This window comes from Narcine bancroftii, chromosome 2 (assembly GCF_036971445.1).
Source record: "Narcine bancroftii isolate sNarBan1 chromosome 2, sNarBan1.hap1, whole genome shotgun sequence".
NCBI lineage: Eukaryota > Metazoa > Chordata > Chondrichthyes > Torpediniformes > Narcinidae > Narcine > Narcine bancroftii.
The window spans coordinates 38,142,029-38,156,055 of record NC_091470.1 but is presented as its reverse complement, the minus strand read 5'-3'; the positions used below and the strand labels follow the sequence as shown (position 1 = coordinate 38,156,055).

The window sequence follows — 14,027 nt, the reverse complement described above, 5'->3', positions numbered from 1 at the left end:
AGTGCTGGGATCACTGTTGCTTGTCATCTATATCAATTATCTGGATGATAATATCGTAAATTGGATCAGCAACTTTGCAGATGACACTAAGATTATAGATGCTGTGGACAGCGAAGATGGCTTTCAAAACTCGCAGAGGGATTTGGACCAGCTGGAAAAATGGGCTGAAAAATGGCAGATAGAATTTAAGGCAGAAAAGTGTGAGGTCCTGCATTTTGAAAGGACAAACCAAGAAAGGAGATACATGGTAAATGGTAGGGCACTGAGGAGTATGATAGAACAGAGGGACTTGGGAATATATATACACAATTCCCTAAAAGTAACTCACAGGTATATAGGGTTGTAAAAAGAGCTTTTGGCATATTGGCTTTCATAAATCAAAGTACTTGGGATGTTACAATAAAGTTGTATAAGACATTGATGAGGCCAAGTTTGGAGTATTGTGTGCAGTTTTGGACACCTAACTACAGGAAAGTTATCAGTAAAATAGAAAGAGTGCAGAGAAAACATACTAGGATGTTCCTCAAACTTCAGGAACTGAATTACAGGGAAAGGTTAAACAGGTCAGCACATAGAAGAATGAGGGAAGTTTTGAAAGAGGTATTTAGAATTATGAGAAAGATAGACAGAGTAAATATAGATATGCTTTTTCCACTGAGGGTAGGTGAGATACAAACCAGAGTACATGTTCTCAAACAAGAGAGAAAGGGGAAAAGTTTAGCGGAAATAAGGAGGAATCTATTCACACAGTGGGGGTTGGAACGAACTTCCAGAAGTGGTGAATGCGGGCTCAATTTTAACATTTAAGAGGAATTTGGACAGGTACATGGCTGGGAGAAGTATGGAGGGCTATGAACTGGGTGCAGGTCAGTGGGACTAGGCCAAAAAAAAAATGGTTCAGCGCTGACTGGAAAGGCCGAAGAGGCCTGTTTCTGTGCTGTAATGTACTATGGTTTTATGGTTCTAGAAGAAGCTGCAGTTGACTAGGGAAAAGCAAATACTGTTTCTGTTAAGGGCAACAGGAACAAAACTGGAAACTTTAGGCCAGAGATCGCATCAGAGTTTAGATGCTATCAGATATACTTGCATCTGAGAAAGCATAGACTTATTAGAAACAGTCAGCAAAAGCTTTGTACTGGGGAAATCCAGTCTACGCACTTGAGGGTATTCTAGAGACGATGAAGATGACTAAAAAGGAATAGAACAGTACATGATATAACAAGGTCCCTCATGGTTGGTTAATCCAGAAGATTAAGGCACATGAAGTCTAGAGAGACTTGGTAGATTGAATTTAAAATTAGCTTATGGCAGATTTAAATCAGATTTATGAAAATGGTTCATGGGATGTGTTGCAAGAACAGACTGCAGAGGCTGCACTGTTTTCTTTAAAAAAGGCTAAGGGGAGATCTTAAAGAATTATATAAAATAATGAGAGCCTTAGACAGAGTTTAGTGAAAGTCTGTTCCCATTGATAACAAGAGGCCACATTTAAGGAATAAAGGGGAAGAAAATGTAAGAGTGATACAAAGATTTTTTTTCTCTTACATGGAATCAAGAATACATTGCATGTAGGCAACGGTAGGGAGATTCCATCACAAGCTTCAGGAGAGAGCTGGATACACATGGTGTGGAAGGCTAAGGAGATAGCATTAGGGTAGGGAACTAGCAGATTGCTCTGGTAGACAGCCAACACATATGCTAATGGCCAGATGGCTTCCTTCTGTTTTGCAACCATTCTATGACTCAAACTTTTCATGGTCACTTACAAGAAATTCCTAATTACGTGGATTTTGACATCAGAGATCAAAATGCTAAACTGGATTCAATTGAAAACTGTCCCAGTTTTTGCAGAGTTTAACTGAAGTTACATCTTATTACAATAGTGCCTTTCCAATACTATGCAATGAAAGGGTTAGTGGCAGCATGGAATTGAAACGGATTTGAAAGCAGAAAGCTAATAGTAAATAGCTTTTTAAATAAAAGATTGGCAGAAGGGAAAATATAGTTGTATTTTGATGTGCAGGATAAAATTTTCATACCTTCAGAGGCACAAAGCTTGAAAGCGCAGTAGAACTTTGAAGTTGTTAGTTTCAAACTGCATGACATAGATAGGAGAGACACATGAGGCAACCGGTGCTGGAATTTGGAGCAAAAACAACCTGCACAAGGAACTCAGAAGGTCAAGCAAGATCAGAAGGGGGGAAAATAAAAACGTGCGTTTCAGGTCAAAATTGTTCATCCAGTTTCACCATGAAAAAGGGGAGATAGCAAAGATGTATTGTACCTTGAGAGAATTGGTTGGTAAAGCATATTCCATTTCTGAACTTCATAAATAGGTGGCATCAGCTTCAAGAATAGTGAAGTTAAATTAAAACTGTGCTTAATACTCGAGTAATGAATCCAAATGTGGTCACAACACTTCAGAAATTATGTGGATGTCCTTGAAGATACAGAATAATTTCATGAAAAAGAGGGATTTCAGCACCAAGGTTTAGCTGGAGAAGTTGGAGTGGGTTTTCTTAGAGAAAAAAGTGGTTGAGAGGAGTTAATATAAAGATGTTCAAGGACAATTAATGGACAATAATTAACAAGGTCATTTTTTTGAGAAAAATGGAGTACGAGGAGGAAGTGAGGTAGATGTGGGGGGGGGGGGGTGGAGTTTTTTTTTTAACTCAATACCATTGTGATAAGGAATTTGCTGCCTGTTTAGATAGTGGAAAGAGAATCTGTGTCTTTGAGAGGAAATTAGGTAGGCATTTGAGAAAAGCTTATTTACAGGGCTATGAGGAATAAAAAGAGGATCTGAAATTAGACCAATGATGTAAATACTTGACAAAATTCTGTCAAAGACCAATGTCCTGCGATGTGAAAATTTTGATTCTATTTGCTATAGTTTGCTTTAGTAATTATATACACAACTATTATAATGTTCTTGGAAGCCTTTCTGAATTGCATAGTTACCTCAAGCTGCTCCTTCTGTGTAAACCCCTTGGAATTCTTTCCTGAAGCATGCCCAATAAATGTCATGACTTTTACAAGAGGCTGATGTTTGTTGAGCATCTCAGCAATCTCTTGAACACTGTCTCGGTATGAGGAAAAGATCATAACACGAGAATTTGTGCCATCAGCTTTTCCACCAGAAGAATTTGGACCTGGAAGAAAGAAGCCAAAAAAAAAAAATATTGAAAATATGTTTCCACTTGTGGGGAAATCTGGAAATAAGGAGCATAGTTTCAGAATAGGTGGTGGTTTATTTATGACTGAAATTAGGAGTTTTTTCTTTCAAAAGGTTGAAATTTTGCATGCTCCACCCAGAGAGCAAAGTGAGGCTGCCAAGAAGCTTTTTTTTTGGACCACATGGGAAACAGGAAATATATTACAAATTGGAAATGAAGCCAAGATTAGATCAGCCAGTCTTGCATGAAGAATCAAGGCGCCAAATGCCTGGTCATGCTCCAGTTCTCCGTTATATTACATGACCCAATTTTTCAAAATATAATTCTCCTCCTTAAATGTCTCCAATGATATAACCTCTATAGTTCTCCAAGTTATACAATTCCGATGATTCACCACCTCTGCAGGAAGAAATTAAAATGTACCTTAGTTTCTGTGATCAATGCTCCATGTTAGTCACAACTAAATAAGGAATGATTTTTGCACTGGATGGCTCACAGCTCTAGCACCCCAAGTTCAATTCTGGTCTCTGTTGCTATGATAACATAGATTTTCCCCAGTGTGTTGGTTCCCTCCCTCGTCCCAAAGATATATTCGTCCGTTCAGATTCCTTTTATTGTCATGTAATAATACATTTAAAATGTAACATGATACATTTTAACTTTTGTCTGCAGCAGAACAAAGAATCACCATGATCATTGCATGGAACCCCTAAAATAGGAGAAAGAGAAACAAGAAAGTCCAGTTATTTAATTTGCTACTATAGCAAAGGAGGAAAAACCCAACACCCAACCCCAACCAACAAATTTTCCCTTGCAACCGCTGCAATCGTGTCTGCCTGTCCCGCATCGGACTTGTCAGCCACAAACGAGCCTGCAGCTGACGTGGACTTTTTACCCCCTCCATAAATCTTCGTCCGCGAAGCCAAGCCAAAAGAAGATAGCATGTAGTAAAGTTCAGGATCTGGAGGTGGGAAGGAAAGGATGGGAACATGAAGAGAACAAAATTACTCGAGAAATGCGATTGCTCAGTGAGAAGGAGGCCATCTCAGCCAATGGAGTCTCTATCATAAGGAGAATACAGAAATATTTTACCATGCAAGGTGTTAAAATATGGATTTTAACAAATTGTTATCAAATCTGTAAAGCCAGTGGTGCTAATAATATACATCTTTACTTATTCACTTATTGTTTTTAAAACAGATCTGAATTCAAAGATGACATTTGAACACCTGACAATTGAAAGCCTCTTCCCAAATACAAGGGTCAACAGTTTAAGGGAATTCTTTTTTTTCTTTCTTTATTTCCGGGTTTTGTTTGGGGGAGGGGGTGGGATTGTTTGGAGATTTGGACAACTTGTACATTTCATTTCAATTTATGTATTTAAATTTTAAAAATTTTTTTTTTTTTAAAGTTTAAGGGAATACTCAAGTTATTTTGATGGAGCAAGCCATAGTATTCAATCTTAGTCAAAGAAGCTTGTTCGATTTCCACTGTTAATCAAAATACGTCACATCCCAATTTGGATCACAAAATAACTTCCTACCCAACCCATAATGCTGTTACACAACAGTACAAGCACAGGTCCTTTAGCCCATGATGTTGTGCCGACCTATATAAACCTACTCCACAAGCAATCTAATCTTTTCCTCCTTCACAGCTCATAATCCTCTTTTTTTTAACATCCATGTGCCCACGTCTTTTGTATGTTCCTATTGCATCAGCCTCTACCACTGTATCCATGTGAGCATCACCACCAAGAAGATTTGTGATGAAAACATACAGAATCTTAGAATGCCCAGGAAAATGCCAGCATAGCATCAGATTTTTTTTAAAAGAAACAAGCTACAGGAATACTATTTCAATTAATACCTCCATATCCTTTTAATTAAAGTTTTTTTTAAGATGCTACAGAGAGATAATAAACTTTCCTGTCAACCAGTTAAATTGAAAGATGAAACCAGGGCCCTTGTGTACCTCAGGGGAGGATAGCAACCAGAACCCTAGCCTCAGGTACCAGGGAGCTCAAAGGAAGCACTGCAAACATTATCTAGCAAGTCAGATGTCAAAACAATAGGATTTCAAATTGTCAGATAGCAGTTTATATGTTTCACATTAGTTAGAATTCTATGCAATACAACTCAACTAGAATGCAATTACTTAAGATTTCTACAAAAGATGGCATTCATACATTAATTAAATGATCTACAAACATTTTAAAATATTTTTTTTGAAACTTGGGTGAGAAAGGGAGTCATAAAATTTATTTTTTGACTTCACAACAATGCTCAAACCCACATTACCTCTGGAGGTTGCCCAGGATTGGAAGTGGTTCACTACAACTTCTTCAAGCTTTTGCAGCTTGGGGTGACTGTAGATTAATTGTTTCTCATTTTTAGATCCTAAAATAAATAATTTTTAAAATTATGAATATTGGAATAGCAGATATATCAAGAGGCTACTATATGCAAGATGCCAAATCTTCAGAACATGGTTGGATAAGCAAGTTTGTCACAGATCATAAATCTCCAATGCCAGGCAAAACAATAATTAAAAGATATTCCTTATAAATGGAAATGATGAGATATTTTACTGCCCTATACCATGTTTTCTGTAAACATTTGAAGAGAAAGAGCAAATTAAATAATTGTTTTAATGATATTGAAATGTAATGTTAAATCCACTAATATGCTCCACTGTTCCATGAGAGACAACTTGTGTATTAGAGGCTGGATTGTAACAAGAGTGAAAGCATCCCTTTCTAAGAATTAAAAGTTACATTTCTATTTTTGTGGCAAAATTATCAAAAGGAAATTATAGACATAGGAGACTGCAGATGCTGGAATCGAGAGAAAAAACAAACTGCTGGTTCAACTGGTCAGGCAGCAACCATGAGGAAAATGGACAGTCAACTTTTTAAATCAAAATGTTCAGTGCTGAAGTAGCATTTCAACCTTCCCCTCGCAGTATGGTAAAAGGAAGTGATATCTGGAACTATAATTTGGGTAGGCTGCCTAAAAATGTTTATGAGGGAATGAAAAATTGCCCATGTACATCACAAGGATCTGTAAATATAGAATAAACCAGAAGGCCCACTTTTTTTTCCAATTCTGTAATATCAATTTTTTTAAAAAATCCGTGCATTAGATTTTCCATCTTACAAGAGAGGGGATAATGAATTTAGTAGCACAAAAAGGCATTTATTTATATATCTATCTATCTATATAGTAGCTTTGCTGGCCACTCATTTTGTGTACACATCTAACATTTTCAGGTTAAGCTAATGCTCATCATCTTAAAGCTCAAGAGCTGAAAACTGCAGTATCAATCAATTAACACAAGAATTTGGAGGGGCGGGGGGGGGAAGCTGTTTCATCAGAGTAGAGAATGCCACAAAGAATGCACTGGATGCAGTAGACAAGTCCTCTGTAAGTACAAGTGTTCCTTCACTTAAAAGCCCTGTTTGGGGCCCCAGACCATGGTGAGAGGAGGCATGGTCTGGGCCCTCCAGCCAGATGGCATGAACATCGACTTTACTGCCTTCCACTAAACCTGCTTGCCTTATCTTTCTCCTCCCCCTTTCTTGTCTTCACAGTTCTTCCACCCACCCAGCCATTCCCCTCATCCCCTCATTGCTGCTATCCCCTCCCTCCTTTCTCCACCCATCATCTCTTCCCATTGCCACCCCCCTTCTTCCCCCCCCACCCCCAATCTTTTGTTCTGAAGCCTGCCAGCATTTTCTCATACTTTGATGAAGGGATCAAGCCCGAAACGTCAGTTTTGTATCTTTATCTTTGCTACATGAAGGACACTGTTTGACCTGTTGAGCTTCTCCAGCATTTTGTGTTTTTACTTCAACCACAGTGTCAACAGATTTTTGTGATTTACTTCTGACCCTAGTTTCTTTATCACAAATCTCAATTTCTTGCACCTTTGCACCATTCATTACTAGATACTGGAAAAGGTAGAATCCAATTAAATTTATTTATTTTAATTTTTTTTTAAATTAGATATTAGACATAGCACAGTAAGAGGCCATTTCGGCCTACAAGTCCATGCTGCCCAATTCACGTACACCCACCCCCCCCCCCAGTAAGTTTCGAATGGTGGGAGGAATGGTGAGAGTCCCTGGGGAAAACCCACGAAGACACAGGAGAATGTACAAACTCCTTACAGACAGCATGGGATTCGAACTCCGGGCCCGATCGCTGCCACTGTAAAGGCATTGCACTAACCGCTACACCAACTGTGCTACCCTTTAGTCTCAACAGATGTTTGATTTCTAAGTTAAATCATTGCTGGACTGTTCTTTAACTCCATTTACCCATTTCTGCTCATAAATCAGTACATTTGCCTAATAAAATCCATCAATCTCTCCTTTGAAGTTTTTAATCAATTTAGTCTCAACATTTTTTAGGCACTGATCATTCTGGAATATCAACAGACTTTTTTGAGGAGAAGTGCCATTATGCAATCTCCCATGAAATGCCAATCTCCCATGAACTGCCAATCTGTACATGTTGCAGTAGGGTTGCCATCTTTCAGATGAGCCTGGCAGTCATAATGAACTCATGGCACCATTCCAAATAATATCTACCCTTTGTGCCATAGATATTATTTATTCCTTTCTCAACACTATGGGATTTTGTTTTCATTTCACCACCATCAATGGATGCTTGCTATTAGCAAATTGGCCTTTACATTGCAATAGACACCGAGCTAACTATCGCATTGGCCGTAAAGTGCATTGAGGTATCACAAATCATCAAACTCTTTCAAACTCATTGTAAATCAACTCATTGAATGCACAAACCAGACTTTGAGGATAAAAGAGAGCAATTTATTGACATATCACATTTCAGTTGGCATATCAGTCTAATCAAGCCTAAAAGTAGAAAACAATACAATCTGTTGGAGAACTCAGTGAGTGAAATAGCAGCATCAACGAGTGAAGAAGAATGGTGGACATTTCCAGCCAAAACTCTTCATCCTGAAACATCAATCACTCTTTTTATCCTGCTGCTTGTTCCTCCAAGTTCCTCCAGCAGACAGCACTTGGCTTCAGATTCCAGTATCTGCAATCTATAGTCCCCTGTGCACTCCCATAAAAACAATAAATCCTGTTAAAACCTCAGATAGGTCAACATCTGTGATAAAGGAAGCAGTTTTGGATCTGGGACCTTTCCTGTTAGAATCACTTTCCATAGGAAGTGTTGCAAAGCTGAATGTTAAATGTTACTCTTTCCACATATACTGTCTGACCCGCTGAATTTTTTTAACATCCTCAGATTTTATTCCACATTTACAGTATGGGCCGTTTTTCAATTTTCATATTTAACTGGGTATTGATATGGTACAACACACACACTTTTTATAAAAAAGCAAGTTCTCTTAGAGCCCTGGGTAGCATTCATATTCATTTCTTGTTTTGGCAGCTTGTCATATATGCCAGCACAATAGTGAACACAATTCAAAAATTATACAAAAGGGATAAAAATGCTTCAAACCAGCCTTCGATGATACGTTAGTAAAACTGTCGACAAGTTTCTTCGTTCTTGTCTTATAAAATTCCCATAATTACCTGCTTGAGAATTTGAGAACATGGCTTGCAATTGGTCATACATCTCCATGAAAACAGCATTCTTGCAAAGTTCATTGCATACTCTGGTCATCCCTGTACAAAATCAGAGTTTGTTTGTTACTTCAGATAAACGAAGCGCTTCAAGAATATTATTTTTACTAACATTATAAACTTTCCATAAAATATGCTAACTCTGCAATCTCTGCTCAAGGGATCTATTAATATTGCGCAAATAAGAAAACAACTTTAATTCCATTGTGTTAGTTATGCAATAGTATTATTAGCGTCACATTAATAACTTCAAAGCTTGACCAACATGAACCAAAGAATAAGAGTAATATTCTGAACGATCAGAATACCTGTATCAGAAGCATTTCTAGTCTTGACTGCAGTTTTATAGAAGCCTGCATAATGTCCCCATTGACCACACAACCAAATTTAGTCATAAGCATATCACAGGCCCTTTGGCCCAACTTGTCCATGCTGACTAGGCATTTCCAATGCAATGTGTCACTCAACAATTCAGATAATTAATCCCTCAAAACATTAAGACAAATTTCTCAACTTTATCCATTCAAACACATTACTCAGCCATTGTCAGCTGTGTTCCAAGAATAACAATATTTTCTTCCCTGAACTATACACCATAAAACTATTCCCTGAGCCACATTACCCTTCCTGGCCATTTGCAAATTCAGGATTTCCACTTCAGCATAGGTTTGTAGAGAGTGGTTTGAGTAGATTTGCCAAATGTGGTCTGACATTGGACTTCTCCATGACCAGAGAAGGGATGTACATTTGTTCAATTCCCCAGCATCTGGAGATTTTCTTGCTTGTATCCGAGTGTATGTTTGTGGTAGTTCCCCACATATGCTAGGAAATTTGCAAGAATAACCTGTGCCAGGCTGGGCTTGGTGTGTGATTAAGACAAATATTAGATATGGTCACACAATAGGGAAATGGGGCCTTAGACTCACTATATCCACCCTGACCATCAAGCACCCATTTTACACTAATCTGGTTCTTTCTTCTCACAACCATAAAACTTTCCGAATACCCCTTCTACTCAGGCATGAGAGGGGAAACTGGAGGACCCAGAGAAGCTGTGTGGTCACAGACAGAATCTGCAAACCATATACAAAATCTGGGTGGTTGGAACTCCAAGACAGCATATACACTTAAATATCTAAGTGCTTTTAATGTTTCTTATTAAAAATATTAAACCATGTTCAAGAATTGTAATAATTTTACTAGTTAATTGAATGGCAGTAGGCTGAATGATCAGAATACCTGTATCAGAAGCATTTCTAGTCTTCATGCACCCAGAGGAGGAACCAATCAATGTTTTTTCCAGTAATTTTCTGGGTCAAATTTGCCTGCACCCTCCCCAAGTGAAGCAATTACTTTGTCGAATGCCCCTATCATAGTGCAAAACCTTAATGAGACCAAAGCAAGGTGGCTTGCTGCCTACCAATATATTCTGTGCCGCAACATATTTAATCAAAGTCTACAGTACTGCTTTAAGTGTTTTTGGTGAATGGATCTGTAAATTTAAAAAAAAAAACAGATGTTTGCACAGTCCTTGAATTCAATGGTAAATGTTCTATGGAACAAGCCAATTCCAACTTTGCAGGTTCTACTTAAAACTTCAAAATCACAGCCAGAAATGTCACCCATGCAAATGGAAGATGTTCTACTGCATATGAAATGCAATGAATATCCGTCCCTTAGGGTGGCACAGTCAACATAGCAGTCAGCACAGTACTATTATAACACCAGCGACAAGAGTTCAATTCCGGCACTGTCTGTAAGGAGTTTGTACATTCTCCCCGTGTCCGCGTGGGTTTCCGATTTCCTCCCATCCTCCAAAATGTATGGAGGTTGTAGGTTAATTTGGTTTATTTGGGCGGCAAGGACTCATGGGCCAGAAGGGCCTGTTACCGTGCTAGAGGGCTAAAGAAAATAAATAAATAAACTTAATGTGCAGACAACAAGATTGAATTGTTCCTTTGCTTTACAAATCCATCATTCATCTCACCATGATCTTACCTTTGGATCCATCCAATATGCCTTTAAGGTAGTTATACAAAGACCGCATTCCCATTTGTAACAAAAGTTCATAGCCATGATACAGACTAATACAAAGACCATAATCTCCTTCAACCATACCTCGTTGAGCACTCTGGCAAAAAAAAGTAATGAGAAATGAGTCAGAAGAGTGACTAGTTAATAGGTTTCATTTTATTCATAAACTCCAGCTAAATTTCTGCTATAAATATTACTTAAAGGAAAATCATCCTATTTGCTAAAGCAACACCAATCCTGTCCCAAGAGATTCTTTATATACGCTCTCTGTGGACTTCATGACAGCTTCTTTTTGAGCACAGGGAATGCTCATGTTTTCTTAGAACTAGTTGAGGCATTTAGTCGTTCGAACATACTCCACCATCAAGAGAGTGGCTAATCTAGTGTTATTTTCATTCATCATCTCCGCATTCCTCCACAGTGAAGAATTCCCAAGATACACCAACCATGAAGAAATTTCTCCAAGTTTTAAATAGCCTACATCTATCTTACTCTTATATTTTTTCACCTCTGCTCCAAATTATGTGGGCAAGAAAACTATTCTCCCTATATTCAGTCTATCAAGCTCTAAAAATTCAATATCCTCTCATTCTTCTATTCAATGTCTCCTGATACCTCAAGCCCTCCAGCCCCAAAACTGCCCCTATGAACTTTTGTTGACCAAGTCTATGGTAACTTCACTAATTCTTGGGTAAGAAGAACAAACTGCACATGATTCTAAACGACCAAAAATTGCAGCAAGATACATTTACTGCTTTACTCAAATCTTCTCACGATAAAGATGAACAAATCACTTTACTTTCTAATCGCTTGTTGCACCTGTTGGCTTTCAATTACATCCATGAAGAGAAAAAATCAAAGTTTTGGCTTGGGGTGATTTATCAAGATGAAAGGCAGAGACATATCATGCATAAAAAGCAGGGTTAGGGTGGGGGCTGGAATTAAGGTAATAGGGTACTGGACCGAAAGTAGTGACAGATAAGGGAGGAGATGGGTCGGGGAAAGAGAAGATTACATAAAAGTTTACATAAAAGTGAAATCATAACGGTTAAAGGAGAGTTGAAAATAGCAGAAATGGATAAGGATGGGGGGTTAACCAAAACTGAAAAAAATCCATGTTCAAGCTGTGAATTCAAGGATATCCAGGAGAACATGATACATTGTTCCTCAAGTTTACATTTAGCCTCACCCTGACAATGGATGATGCCGAAGACAGACTTCTGCATGGGAAGGAGAGGAGATTTAAAATGGCTAACAAATGGGAGTTCTTGTTCTCAACCACAGCTTGGCAAAGCAGTTGCCCAATTTGCACTTGGTTTCGCTGATGTAGAGGAGACCTCACTGAGTGCAGAGAATCGCAGCAAATTAGGGTGGATGAGATGCATGTAAAACTCCACCTCATCTGGAAGGTCAGTTTATGAATGAGGGGGGAGATGTAGGGGATAAGTTTTGCATATTGTGCAGTTACAGCAGGGAACATCTACAGAGGTGAAAGGAAGGGTGATCCAGAGAATCTCAACAAGAATGATCCCTGCAAAAAGGGGTGCGAAAGGGAAGGCATAGATGGGGTGATATGCCATTCAAGTTGGAAAATAATGTAAAGGCTGGTGGGGTGGAAAGTGAGGACCAAGTGAACTCTATTTTTGTTCTGTCTGGTTTGGGATGGGTGGGGAGGGGGGGAAGTGAATGAGAGCAGAAATGCATGGAATGCAATGGAGATGTGGATACAAGCTTTAATGTCAGCAATGGGAAAGACATTTCTTTAAGAAAGAAATTTGAAATCCACATACACATTCTAGTGTTCAGCCTGCAAGGAATCCTCTGTTGCACATTCACCAAATAGACACTGATGGCATACTCTTCAGCTAACTGAATCAAGACCTCTCGTCACTCATGCTCTGCCTGCTGCCCTCTCTCACTCTCTGCCCACCTTCTCAGTGAGGGAAATTCCAGGCCATTCAGTACATGATGCAGTCTTACAAATGAAACATTAAACCAAGGCCTTCCCATCTCAAGATTCATTCAATTGTCCATAATATCAACAAAGAACAAATTATTTGGTCCTTATCACATCATTGCTTACAAGGGTTTGTTGTTCATAAGTTGGTGGCCAGGTTTCTACAGTTTACAAATGTTTCATTCATTGCACAGCATCCCTCTGTCCCCAAAACAGGAATGGGCACCAAAGTGTGTTGGGAAACACAGTACACAAACAAGAAAATGTTTAGAAGTTGTCTAATTTGCTGAATAATTTCAGATTTCCAAGATCCACATTATTTCATCTTCAATATTAACCAAACAAAAGAATGTAAATTGTTATTAATATTTAAGCCAGAGTACAGTATGGGAAAAATACAAAAGTCATCGATTCATGAAAGAAAAACTAAATCCATGCAGCAACATCAAAGCTACCACCCAAATACAAAATGACAAGATAAACTAAATATTAACATTCTTAAAGTGCAGCTATTTACCACAATGTTTGCTGGAGGATTTTTTCTAAATTGTTCACGTGAAAGAATAATTTGATATTTAGTCAAATTTGCAGTATCTTTACGAAGCAAGGCTCCAATCTTGAGCAGACGTCTTGTGAATGCTTCCAAGATCTAAAATTACAGCGGAGAATATCGTTTAGTTAAAAGTGCAATTTACTTTAGTTTGGTTAGTCATAACAATATCCATTGCCAGTTGGTAAATGCTATTTGTCTTTCATCAACTCATTGTCTGTCTAGATTTATGGATTGGGGCACTCTCAGGGCGGTCAGTCAAACCACCACGTGCACATTTTTCTTTATTACCCCTGAGCCACAAATAAGATCATTAACCATCCCTGAATGTCCTGAAGAGGTATGTTGCTTGAAACCCTGCAATTCTTATGACCAGGGCATGTCCATGGTGCTGTTGGGTCAGGTGTACCATGATTTGGAATTTAAAGTTTCTTGATTTGCATCAAAGTTTCTGAATGAAAACTTTAAAGGTTAAAAATAAGCACAAAACTGGTGGGGGGGGGGGGCTCTCAGCGTTCATAAGAGGGAAAGATTCGTGACGCTTGAGGGTCGAAAGGTGACTGGCAATCTGTTCTCGCCAGTTTTCTGCTGGAGAATCCGTCTTCCGTTCGGCCAAAGATTGGGACCCCCCCACTTCGCGTGACCCAATCGGGGCGTCTGGGTGCCCGCTGAGAAAGGTAG

General features: G+C 38.6%; 1 protein-coding gene across 6 annotated transcripts in view; it reads right to left on the bottom strand.

Annotated features, from left to right (window-relative positions):
- The window catches only part of fancm (FA complementation group M), a 108,466-nt gene that overhangs the window by 50,169 nt on the left and 44,270 nt on the right, over nucleotides 1-14,027 (bottom strand). For all 6 annotated transcript variants that reach the window (XM_069916355.1, XM_069916356.1, XM_069916357.1 and 3 more), the window contains exons 5-9: nucleotides 13,314-13,445; nucleotides 10,804-10,936; nucleotides 8,755-8,847; nucleotides 5,477-5,575; nucleotides 2,962-3,152 (exon numbers count right to left, since the gene is read on the bottom strand). In XM_069916355.1, the coding sequence (XP_069772456.1) occupies nucleotides 2,962-3,152; nucleotides 5,477-5,575; nucleotides 8,755-8,847; nucleotides 10,804-10,936; nucleotides 13,314-13,445 (648 nt within the window). The remainder of the gene's footprint in view (nucleotides 1-2,961; nucleotides 3,153-5,476; nucleotides 5,576-8,754; nucleotides 8,848-10,803; nucleotides 10,937-13,313; nucleotides 13,446-14,027) is intronic.